General features: G+C 54.3%; 1 protein-coding gene across 3 annotated transcripts in view; it reads right to left on the reverse strand.

The window, feature by feature from the left end:
• Window positions 1-11044, reverse strand: part of LOC306770787 (copine-3-like) — a 47555-nt gene extending 36511 nt beyond the window's left edge. For 2 of the 3 annotated variants that reach the window (XR_013771747.1, XM_079259734.1), the window contains exons 1-5: window positions 10700-10820; window positions 10123-10314; window positions 9857-10036; window positions 7268-7342; window positions 7126-7197 (exon numbers count right to left, since the gene is read on the reverse strand). Coding sequence is in view for 2 of the 3 variants with exons in the window: in XM_079259734.1 (XP_079115860.1) it covers window positions 7126-7197; window positions 7268-7342; window positions 9857-10036; window positions 10123-10281 (486 nt within the window). In the remaining variant the exon portion in view is untranslated. Of the gene's footprint in view, window positions 1-7125; window positions 7198-7267; window positions 7343-9856; window positions 10037-10122; window positions 10315-10699; window positions 10821-10910 lie in introns of those variants that run through there. The other variant, XM_079259735.1, reaches the window with a different exon arrangement.
• Window positions 11045-11642: the final 598 nt, after the last annotated feature.

The raw sequence follows: 11642 nt of genomic DNA on the forward strand, positions 1-11642 counted from the left end.
TGGAGACAACGACAAGGTGGAGACAACGTGGAGACGACGTGGCGACGACGTGGAGACAACGTGGCGACAACGTGGTGACAAGGTGGAGACAACGTGGAGACGACGTGGCGACAACATGGAGACAAAGTGGCGACAACGTGGCGACAAGGTGGAGAAAAGTTGTAGACAACGTGGAGAAAAGGTGGCGACAACGTGGCGACGACGTGGCGACGACGTGGCGACAAGGTGGCGACAACGTGGCGACGACGTGGCGACGACGTGGCGACAAGGTGGCGACAACGTGGCGACAACGTGGCAACGACGTGGCAACGACGTGGAGACAACGTGGAGACAACGTGGAGACGACGAGACGACGTGGCGACAAGGTGGCGACAACGTGGCGACAACGTGGCGACAACGTGGAGACAACGTGGCGACAAGGTGGAGACAACGTGGCGACAACGTGGAGACAACGTGGCGACAAGGTGGAGACAACGTGGCGACAACGTGGAGACAACGACAAGGTGGAGACAACGTGGAGACGACGTGGCGACGACGTGGAGACAACGTGGCGACAACGTGGTGACAACGTGGAGACGACGTGGCGACAACATGGAGACAAAGTGGCGACAACGTGGCGACAAGGTGGAGACAACGTGGCGACAACGTGGAGACAACGTGGAGAAAAGTTGTAGACAACGTGGCGACGATGTGGCGACGACGTGGCGACGACGTGGCGACGACGTGGCGACAACGTGGCGACGACGTGGCGACAACGTGGCGACAAGGTGGAGACAACGTGGAGACAAGGTGGCGACAACGTGGAGACAAGGTGGAGACAACGTGGCGACAAGGTGGAGACAACGTGGAGACAATGTGGCGACAACGTGGAGACAATGTGGCGACAACGTGGCGACAACGTGGCGACAACGTGGCGGCAACGTGGCGACAACGTGGAGACAACGTGGAGACAACGTGGCGACAACGTGGCGACAACATGGCGACAACATGGCGACAAGGTGGAGACAACGTGGCGACAACGTGGAGACAACGTGGCGACAACGTGGCGACAAGGTGGAGACAACGTGGCGACAAGGTGGAGACAACGTGGAGACAACGTGGCGACAACGTGGCGACAACGTGGCGACAACGTGGCGACAAGGTGGAGACAACGTGGAGACAACGTGGCGACAACGTGGAGACAACGTGGCGACAAGGTGGCGACAAGGTGGAGACAACGTGGCGACAACGTGGCGACAACGTGGAGACAACGTGGCGACAAGGTGGAGACAACGTGGCGACAAGGTGGAGACAACGTGGAGACAACGTGGCGACAACGTGGAGACAACGTGGCGACAAGGTGGCGACAACGTGGAGACAACGTGGCGACAAGGTGGCGACAAGGTGGCGACAAGGTGGAGACAACGTGGCGACAAGGTGGCGACAACGTGGAGACAACGTGGCGACAACGTGGCGACAAGGTGGCGACAACGTGGAGACAACGTGGAGACAACGTGGAGACAACGTGGCGACAAGGTGGCGACAACGTGGAGACAACGTGGCGACAAGGTGGCGACAACGTGGAGACAACGTGGCGACAAGGTGGCGACAAGGTGGCGACAAGGTGGAGACAACGACAAGGTGGAGACAACGTGGAGACGACGTGGCGACGACGTGGAGACAACGTGGAGACGACGTGGAGACAACGTGGAGACAACGACAAGGTGGAGACAACGTGGAGACGACGTGGCGACGACGTGGAGACAACGTGGCGACAACGTGGTGACAAGGTGGAGACAACGTGGAGACGACGTGGCGACAACATGGAGACAAAGTGGCGACAACGTGGCGACAAGGTGGAGAAAAGTTGTAGACAACGTGGAGACAACGTGGAGAAAAGTTGTAGACAACGTGGCGACAACGTGGCGACAACGTGGCGACAACGTGGCGACAACGTGGCGACAACGTGGAGACAACGTGGAGACAACGACAAGGTGGAGACAACGTGGAGACGACGTGGCGACGACGTGGAGACAACGTGGCGACAACGTGGTGACAAGGTGGAGACAACGTGGAGACGACGTGGCGACAACATGGAGACAAAGTGGCGACAACGTGGCGACAAGGTGGAGAAAAGTTGTAGACAACGTGGAGACAAGGTGGCGACAACGTGGCGACAACGTGGCGACGACGTGGCGACGACGTGGCGACAAGGTGGCGACAAGGTGGCGACAACGTGGCGACGACGTGGCGACGACGTGGCGACAAGGTGGCGACAACGTGGCGACAACGTGGCAACGACGTGGCAACGACGTGGAGACAACGTGGAGACAACGTGGAGACGACGAGACGACGTGGCGACAAGGTGGCGACAAGGTGGCGACAACGTGGCGACAACGTGGAGACAACGTGCCGACAAGGTGGAGACAACGTGGCGACAACGTGGAGACAACGTGGCGACAAGGTGGAGACAACGTGGCGACAACGTGGAGACAACGACAAGGTGGAGACAACGTGGAGACAACGTGGAGACAACGTGGCGACAACGTGGTGACAACGTGGAGACGACGTGGCGACAACGTGGCGACAAGGTGGAGACAACGTGGCGACAACGTGGAGACAACGTGGAGAAAAGTTGTAGACAACGTGGCGACGATGTGGCGACGACGTGGCGACGACGTGGCGACGACGTGGCGACAACGTGGCGACAAGGTGGAGACAACGTGGAGACAAGGTGGCGACAACGTGGAGACAAGGTGGAGACAACGTGGCGACAAGGTGGAGACAACGTGGAGACAACGTGGAGACAAGGTGGAGACAACGTGGAGACAATGTGGCGACAACGTGGAGACAATGTGGCGACAACGTGGCGACAACGTGGCGACAAGGTGGAGACAACGTGGCGACAACGTGGAGACAACGTGGCGACAAGGTGGAGACAACGTGGAGACAATGTGGCGACAACGTGGAGACAATGTGGCGACAACGTGGCGACAACGTGGAGACAACGACAACGTGGCGACAACGTGGAGACAACGACAACGTGGAGACAACGTGGCGACAAGGTGGAGACAACATGGCGACAACATGGAGACAACGTGGCGACAAGGTGGAGACAACGTGGCGACAAGGTGGAGACAACGTGGCGACAAGGTGGCGACAACGTGGAGACAACGTGGCGACAAGGTGGAGACAACGTGGCGACAAGGTGGAGACAACGTGGCGACAACGTGGAGACAAGGTGGCGACAACGTGGAGACAATGTGGCGACAACGTGGCGACAAGGTGGAGAAAAGTTGTAGACAACGTGGTGACAACGTGGCGACAACGTGGAGACAACGTGGCGACAAGGTGGAGACAACGTGGAGACAACGTGGCGACAAGGTGGCGACAACGTGGAGACAACGACAAGGTGGCGACAAGGTGGAGACAACGTGGAGACAACGTGGCGACAAGGTGGAGACAACGTGGAGACGACGTGGCGACGACGTGGAGACAACGTGGTGACAACGTGGCGACAACGTGGTGACAACGTGGAGACGACGTGGCGACAACATGGAGACAAAGTGGCGACAACGTGGCGACAAGGTGGAGACAACGTGGCGACAACGTGGAGACAACGTGGAGAAAAGTTGTAGACAACGTGGCGACGATGTGGCGACGACGTGGCGACGACGTGGCGACAACGTGGCGACGACGTGGCGACAACGTGGCGACAAGGTGGAGACAACGTGGAGACAAGGTGGCGACAACGTGGAGACAAGGTGGAGACAACGTGGCGACAAGGTGGAGACAACGTGGAGACAATGTGGCGACAACGTGGAGACAATGTGGCGACAACGTGGCGACAACGTGGCGACAACGTGGCGACAACGTGGCGGCAACGTGGCGACAACGTGGAGACAACGTGGAGACAACGTGGCGACAACGTGGCGACAACATGGCGACAACATGGCGACAAGGTGGAGACAACGTGGCGACAACGTGGAGACAACGTGGCGACAACGTGGCGACAAGGTGGAGACAACGTGGCGACAAGGTGGAGACAACGTGGAGACAACGTGGAGACAACGTGGCGACAACGTGGCGACAACGTGGCGACAACGTGGAGACAACGACAAGGTGGAGACAACGTGGAGACGACGTGGCGACGACGTGGAGACAACGTGGCGACAACGTGGTGACAAGGTGGAGACAACGTGGAGACGACGTGGCGACAACATGGAGACAAAGTGGCGACAACGTGGCGACAAGGTGGAGAAAAGTTGTAGACAACGTGGAGACAAGGTGGCGACAACGTGGCGACGACGTGGCGACGACGTGGCGACAAGGTGGCGACAACGTGGCGACGACGTGGCGACGACGTGGCGACAAGGTGGCGACAACGTGGCGACAACGTGGCAACGACGTGGCAACGACGTGGAGACAACGTGGAGACAACGTGGAGACGACGAGACGACGTGGCGACAAGGTGGCGACAACGTGGAGACGACGTGGCGACAACATGGAGACAAAGTGGCGACAACGTGGAGACAACGTGGCGACAACGTGGAGACAACGTGGCGACAACGTGGCGACAACGTGGAGACAAGGTGGAGACAACGTGGCGACAAGGTGGCGACAACGTGGAGACAAGGTGGAGACAACGTGGCGACAAGGTGGTGACAACGTGGAGACAAGGTGGAGACAACGTGGAGACAAGGTGGAGACAACGTGGCGACAAGGTGGCGACAACGTGGAGACGACGTGGCGACAAGGTGGTGACAAGGTGGCGACAACGTGGCGACAACGTGGCGACGGCGACAAGGTGGAGACAACGTGGAGACAAGGTGGAGACAACGAGGAGACAACTTGGAGACAACGTGGAGACGACGTGGCGACAAGGTGGCAACAACATGGAGACAACGTGGCGACAACGTGGCGACAAGGTGGAGACAAGGTGGAGACAACGTGGCGATAACGTGGCGACAACGTGGCGACAACGTGGCGATAACATGGAGACAACGTGGCGACAAGGTGGCGACAACGTGGCGACAACGTGGCGACGGCGACAAGGTGGAGACAACGTGGAGACAAGGTGGAGACAACGAGGAGACAACTTGGAGACAACGTGGAGACGACGTGGCGACAAGGTGGCAACAACATGGAGACAACGTGGCGACAACGTGGCGACAAGGTGGAGACAAGGTGGAGACAACGTGGCGACAACGTGGCGACAACGTGGCGACAACGTGGCGATAACATGGAGACAACGTGGCGACAAGGTGGCGACAACGTGGCGACAACGTGGCGACAAGGTGGCGACAACGTGGCGACAACGTGGCGACAACGTGGCGACGGCGACAAGGTGGAGACAACGTGGAGACAAGGTGGAGACAACGAGGAGACAACTTGGAGACAACGTGGAGACAACGTGGAGACAAGGTGGAGACAACGTGGCGACAACGTGGAGACAAGGTGGAGACAACGTGGCGACAACGTGGAGACAAGGTGGAGACAACGTGGCGACAACGTGGCGATAACGTGGCGACAACGTGGCGACAACGTGGAGACAACGACAAGGTGGAGACAACGTGGAGACAACGTGGAGACGACGTGGCGACAAGGTGGCAACAACATGGAGACAACGTGGCGACAACGTGGCGACAAGGTGGAGACAAGGTGGAGACAACGTGGCGATAACGTGGCGACAACGTGGCGACAACGTGGCGATAACATGGAGACAACGTGGCGACAAGGTGGCGACAACGTGGCGACAACGTGGCGACGGCGACAAGGTGGAGACAACGTGGAGACAAGGTGGAGACAACGAGGAGACAACTTGGAGACAACGTGGAGACAAGGTGGAGACAAGGTGGAGACAACGTGGCGACAACGTGGAGACAAGGTGGAGACAAGGTGGAGACAACGTGGCGACAACGTGGCGATAACGTGGCGACAACGTGGCGACAACGTGGCAACAACATGGAGACAATGTGGCGACAAGGTGGCGACAAGGTGGCGACAAGGTGGCGACAACGTGGAGACAACGTGGCGACGGCGACAAGGTGGAGACAAGGTGGAGACAACGAGGAGACAACTTGGAGACAACGTGGAGACAACGAGGAGACAACTTGGAGACAACGTGGAGACAACGAGGAGACAACGTGGAGACAAGGTGGAGACAACGAGGAGACAACTTGGAGACAACGTGGAGACAAGGTGGCGACAACGTGGCGACAACGTGGCGACAACGTGGCGACGGCGACAAGGTGGAGACAACGTGGAGACAAGGTGGAGACAACGAGGAGACAACTTGGAGACAACGTGGAGACAAGGTGGAGACAACGTGGCGACAACGTGGAGACAAGGTGGAGACAACGTGGCGACAAGGTGGCGACAACGTGGCGACGGCGACAAGGTGGAGACAACGTGGAGACAACTTGGAGACAACGAGGAGACAAGGGGGAGGCAACTTGGAGACAACGTGGAGACAAGACGGTGACAAGGTGGCGATAACGTGGAGATAAGATGGTGACAAGGTGGAGACAACGAGGAGACAAGGTGGAGACAACTTGGGGACAACGTGGAGACAAGATGGTGACAAGGTGGAGACAACTTGGAGACAACGTGGAGACAAGATGGTGACAAGGTGGCGATAACGTGGAGATAAGATGGTGACAAGGTGGAGACAACGAGGAGACAAGGGGGAGGCAACTTGGAGACAACGTGGAGACAAGATGGTGACAAGGTGGCGATAACGTGGAGATAAGATGGTGACAAGGTGGAGACAACTTGGAGACAACGTGGAGACAAGATGGTGACAAGGTGGCGATAACGTGGAGATAAGATGGTGACAAGGTGGAGACAACGAGGAGACAAGGTGGAGACAAGATGGTGACAAGGTGGAGACAAGATGGTGACAAGGTGGCGATAACGTGGAGATAAGATGGTGACAAGGTGGAGACAACGAGGAGACAAGGTGGAGGCAACTTGGAGACAACGTGGAGACAAGATGGTGACAAGGTGGAGACAACTTGGAGACAACGTGGAGACAAGATGGTGACAAGGTGGAGACAACTTGGAGACAACGTGGAGATAAGATGGTGACAAGGTGACAGTATGGAGTAACGTGGCGTTAGCAAGTTTTTAGTTATGTGTAAAAACCTTTTTGTCCAGTTTTCTTGCAGAAACTTCAAAGATCACCATCCTGTTATCATTCCTCTCCTCTGCACAGATCTGGAAGACATCATCCTGATCATCATCCGCATCTTCTTCATGTATAAAAGAAAAGAGGATTGTCTCTCACAGTGATGGAGCCGTTCCCAGCAGGTCTCTGATCCCTCCTGACCAGCCGTCTGGTGAAAGTCCTGGAGGAGACAATCTGGAATGGAAGCAAAAGATCTGATAAGACTCACTGATCAATATTTAATTACTGATAAATCCATTTAGTAACTTGGTAGAGAAGAATCTGCTTCTTTCCCTTTGATTAATGATCCCATCTCATCTTCTGCCGCTTATCCGGGGTCGGGTCGCGGGGGCAGCAGCCTAAGCAGGGAAGCCCAGACTTCCCTCTCCCCAGCCACATTTACCAACTCTGCGGGGGGATCCCGAGGCGTTCCCAGGCCAGCCGAGAGATATAATCCCTCCAGCGTGTCCTGGGTCTTCCCCGGGGTCTCCTCCCAGAGGGACGTGCCTGGAACACCTCACCAGGGAGGTCCAGGAGGCATCCTGACCAGATGCCCGAGCCACCTCAACTGGTTCCTCTCGATGCGGAGGAGCAGCGGCTCTACTCTGATCTCCTCCTGGATGACCGAGCTCCTCACCCTATCTCTAAGGGAGAGCCCGGCCACCCTGCGGAGGAAACCCATTTCAGCCGCCTGTATACGAGATCTCCTTCTTTCGGTCACGACCCACAGCTCATGACCATAGGTGAGGGTAGGAACGTAGATCGACTGGTAAATCGAGAGCTTCGCCTTCTGGCTCAGCTCCTTCTTCACCACGACAGACCGGCGCAGAGTCCGCATTACTGCAGACGCCGCACCGATCCGTCTGTCGATCTCGCGCTCCATCCTTCCCTCACTCGTGAACAAGACCCCGAGATATTTAAACTCCTCCACTTGAGGCAGGACCTGACCCCCGACCCGGAGAGGGCAATCCACCCTATTCCGGCTGAGGACCATGGTCTCAGATTTGGAGGTGCTGATTCTCATCCCAGCCGCTTCACACTCGGCCGTGAATCGCTCAAGTGAGAGCTGGAGATCACGACCAGATGAAGCCAACAGGACCACGTCATCCGCAAAAAGCAGGGACCCAATCCTGAGGCCACCAAGCCAGATCCCCTCAACACCTCGGCTGCACCTAGAAATTCTGTCCATATAAGTTATGAACAGAATCGGTGATAAAGGGCAGCCTTGGCGGAGTCCAACCCTCACCGGAAACGAATCCGACTTACTACCGGCAATGCGGACCAAGCTCTGACACCTGTCGTACAGGGACCGGACAGCTCGTACAAGGGGGTCCGGTACCCCATACTCCCGGAGTACCCCCCATAGGAGCCCCCGGGGGACACGGTCGAACGCCTTCTCCAGGTCCACAAAGCACATGTAGACTTTGGTGGTCTTCTTAAAAATGGGGACCACCACCCCAGTCTGCCAATCCAGCGGTACTGTCCCCGATGTCCACGCGATGCTGCAGAGGCGTGTCAGCCAGGACAGCCCCACAGCATCCAGAGCCTTAAGGAACTCCGGGCGGATCTCATCCACCCCCGGGGCCTTGCCGCCAAGGAGCTTTTTGACCACCTCAGCGACTTCAGCCCCAGAGATAGGAGAGTCCACCCCTGAGTCCACCAGCTCTGCTTCCTCATCGGAAGACATGTTGGTAGGATTGAGGAGGTCTTCGAAGTATTCCCTCCACCGACCCACAACGTCCCGAGTTGAGGTCAGCAGCTCCCCACCTCCACTGTACACAGTGTTGATGGAGCACTGCTTCCCCCTCCTGAGCCGCCGGATGGTGGACCAGAATCTCCTCGAAGCCGTCCGGAAGTCTTTCTCCATGGCCTCGCCGAACTCCTCCCATGCCTCTGACACAGACAACAGTCAGAACCCGTCCCCCCACCTGAAGGCAGAGGGAAACTACCCTTTCATCAAGTTTGTGTTCATCAAAGGGGTTGATGAGCCGTACTTGATCTTCCCCTAGACACCTGTTTCCCATGGGTGACCCTACCAGGGGCATAAAGCCCCCGACAATATAGCTGCTAGGATCTTCAGGACACACAAACCCCTCCACCACAATAAGGTGATGGCCCAGGGAGGGGTTTGATTAATGAAAATATAAAAAATTAATCTGAAAGAAAATATTTCATAATCTGAGTGTAAATATGTAAAATGAATCAGCATGGTGTTGCTGCTTTATTCCAGATGTTCCAGACTAAACTAGCATGATGTTGCTGCTTTATTCCAGATGTTCCAGATTAAACTAGCATGATGTTGCTGCTTTATTCCAGATGTTCCAGATTAAACTAGCATGATGTTGCTGCTTTATTCCAGATGTTCCAGATTAAACCAGCATGATGTTGCTGCTTTATTCCAGATGTTTCAGAGTAAACCAGCATGATGTTGCTGCTTTATTCCAGATGTTCCAGATTAAACTAGCATGATGTTGCTGCTTTATTCCAGATGTTTCAGATTAAACTAGCATGATGTTGCTGCTTTATTCCAGATGTTCCAGATTAAACTAGCATGATGTTGCTGCTTTATTCCAGATGTTTCAGAGTAAACTAGCATGATGTTGCTGCTTTATTCCAGATGTTCCAGATTAAACTAGCATGATGTTGCTGCTTTATTCCAGATGTTTCAGACTAAACCAGCATTATGTTGCAGATGTTCCATAGACGTACCTGTCCCAGCGTGCATTCCATTTGTCCCAGGAAATCCGCCTCTTCCAAGCTGCACCTCTCGCTGTCGATGTCGTAGACTTCGAAGCGAAGCTTCTGCACTGTCTCGAAGTAGTAGTCCAAGACCAGGTTCTGAGAAAACCTGGGACTGAGACAGTTCTGGATTTTCTCCGTCCGACCGATCTGATAAGATAAGATAATATTCCAGAATAAGGGCAGTCATGATGTCTCAGATCAGGAAGGACAACTAGCAGAAAGGATGGACAGACCTCCATCCAGTGGGATCCTGAGGTGTTCGTGAAAAGGACACACAGAGGGTCCGACTTGGAGAAGGCGTCCATGTCCAGCAGGTCCTCACAAGAAATGGTCAACGACACTTTGGTCACGCAGTCGGGGACCTTCGGTCCCGGGGCTCTGACAGACGCCATGTGGGACAAGGACCAAGTCTCCACATACAAGAACTGATGAGACACAAACAGAAGAGTTTCAACAGGGAAACCAGATCAGACCAGATTTTTCTGCCTTTCACGATGCAGATCTATGAAGCAGATCTAGGATGCAGGTCTTTGCTCTTATGGAACAGACCCCTCCATCATTTCTTTTCTCATCTTTCAGTCATGATTTTATGTCCTTCTTTTTGGACAGCTTTCCTCCTCGTGTCTTCATGTTTTTAGATTTTATTATAATTACATATTTACCTCCACGCTGTTTATTTGGGATTTTTAAAAAGAAAATAACGAACATCTATCATGATCAATATTATAACTAATATCCCATTAGATATATAACATTTCTAAAGTTATATTTAAACTTTAAAGTCAACATCTGGAATGATGTTTTATTTACCTTTATTCCCAGGTTTACTTCAATGTGCCAAACCTACAGTCTGATCAGCTCTGGACACGAGGAGAAACCATCAATACAACCTATTGATTAGTCTGCATGTATCTGTATTGATAAAGTCACGTGAAACAGAAAGGATGAAATAAACGCCGACATAAACAGTCCAACACGAAGAAAGCTAAATCAGCAGATTTTCCTCTTTAGTCTGCGGTACCTGGTAAATCCTCTGAGTCGGATTTTATTCTGCCAGTAAAGTGAAACAATGTTAATTTATTAAAATTAATATCGAAGATAAAATCTTTGCTAGTTTTTCCCACAGCAGCGGCTAACGCGAGGTGGGCGGGGCCTACAGGCCTTACTTCCGGTTTATGGTGGAACGTCAAATTGCGTCACCCAGCAGATCTCTGCCCAGCGGGAGTTGGGAAAACAAGAAGTAAAACTTAGTGGGATTATCTTTAAACCAGCATGTAGAACGAGAGGCTGTGCGGAGCTTCCTGACGGGGTCGTTTTCTCTCCGTCTGATTGGTTCAGAGCGGGCACACACATATAGAGGTCATGTGTGATGGAGCAACGCTCCCGCTGACAGACTCACACACTTAAAGAAACAACAATCCCCTGTAGACAGAACACATAGATGTTATATACAACTGTATTTATGGTAATTAAGTGGCAGATCTCATCGTATAAACCGCTACGAGGTGTTTAACAGCTTCACTTCCTTAAGGTTTTACCGCTGCAGCAGCTCAGCCAGCGAGGGGGAGAAACCCGACACCCACCCATCAGGCTGCTTATCAACCTATTTGCATACTGAACGCTGATTGGTTGTTCACTGGGAGGAGAAGGAGGGTCCTGCAATCCAACGCTGTACAACCGGCATGCAGCTCAGTGCAGAGGGGGGAGAGTTTAGGTAGTTAATGCATTTTTGGTGGATTTGGTTTGAGGTGGT

This window comes from Telmatherina bonti, assembly GCF_933228915.1.
Source record: "Telmatherina bonti genome assembly, chromosome: 20".
Taxonomy (NCBI): Eukaryota; Metazoa; Chordata; class Actinopteri; order Atheriniformes; family Telmatherinidae; genus Telmatherina; species Telmatherina bonti.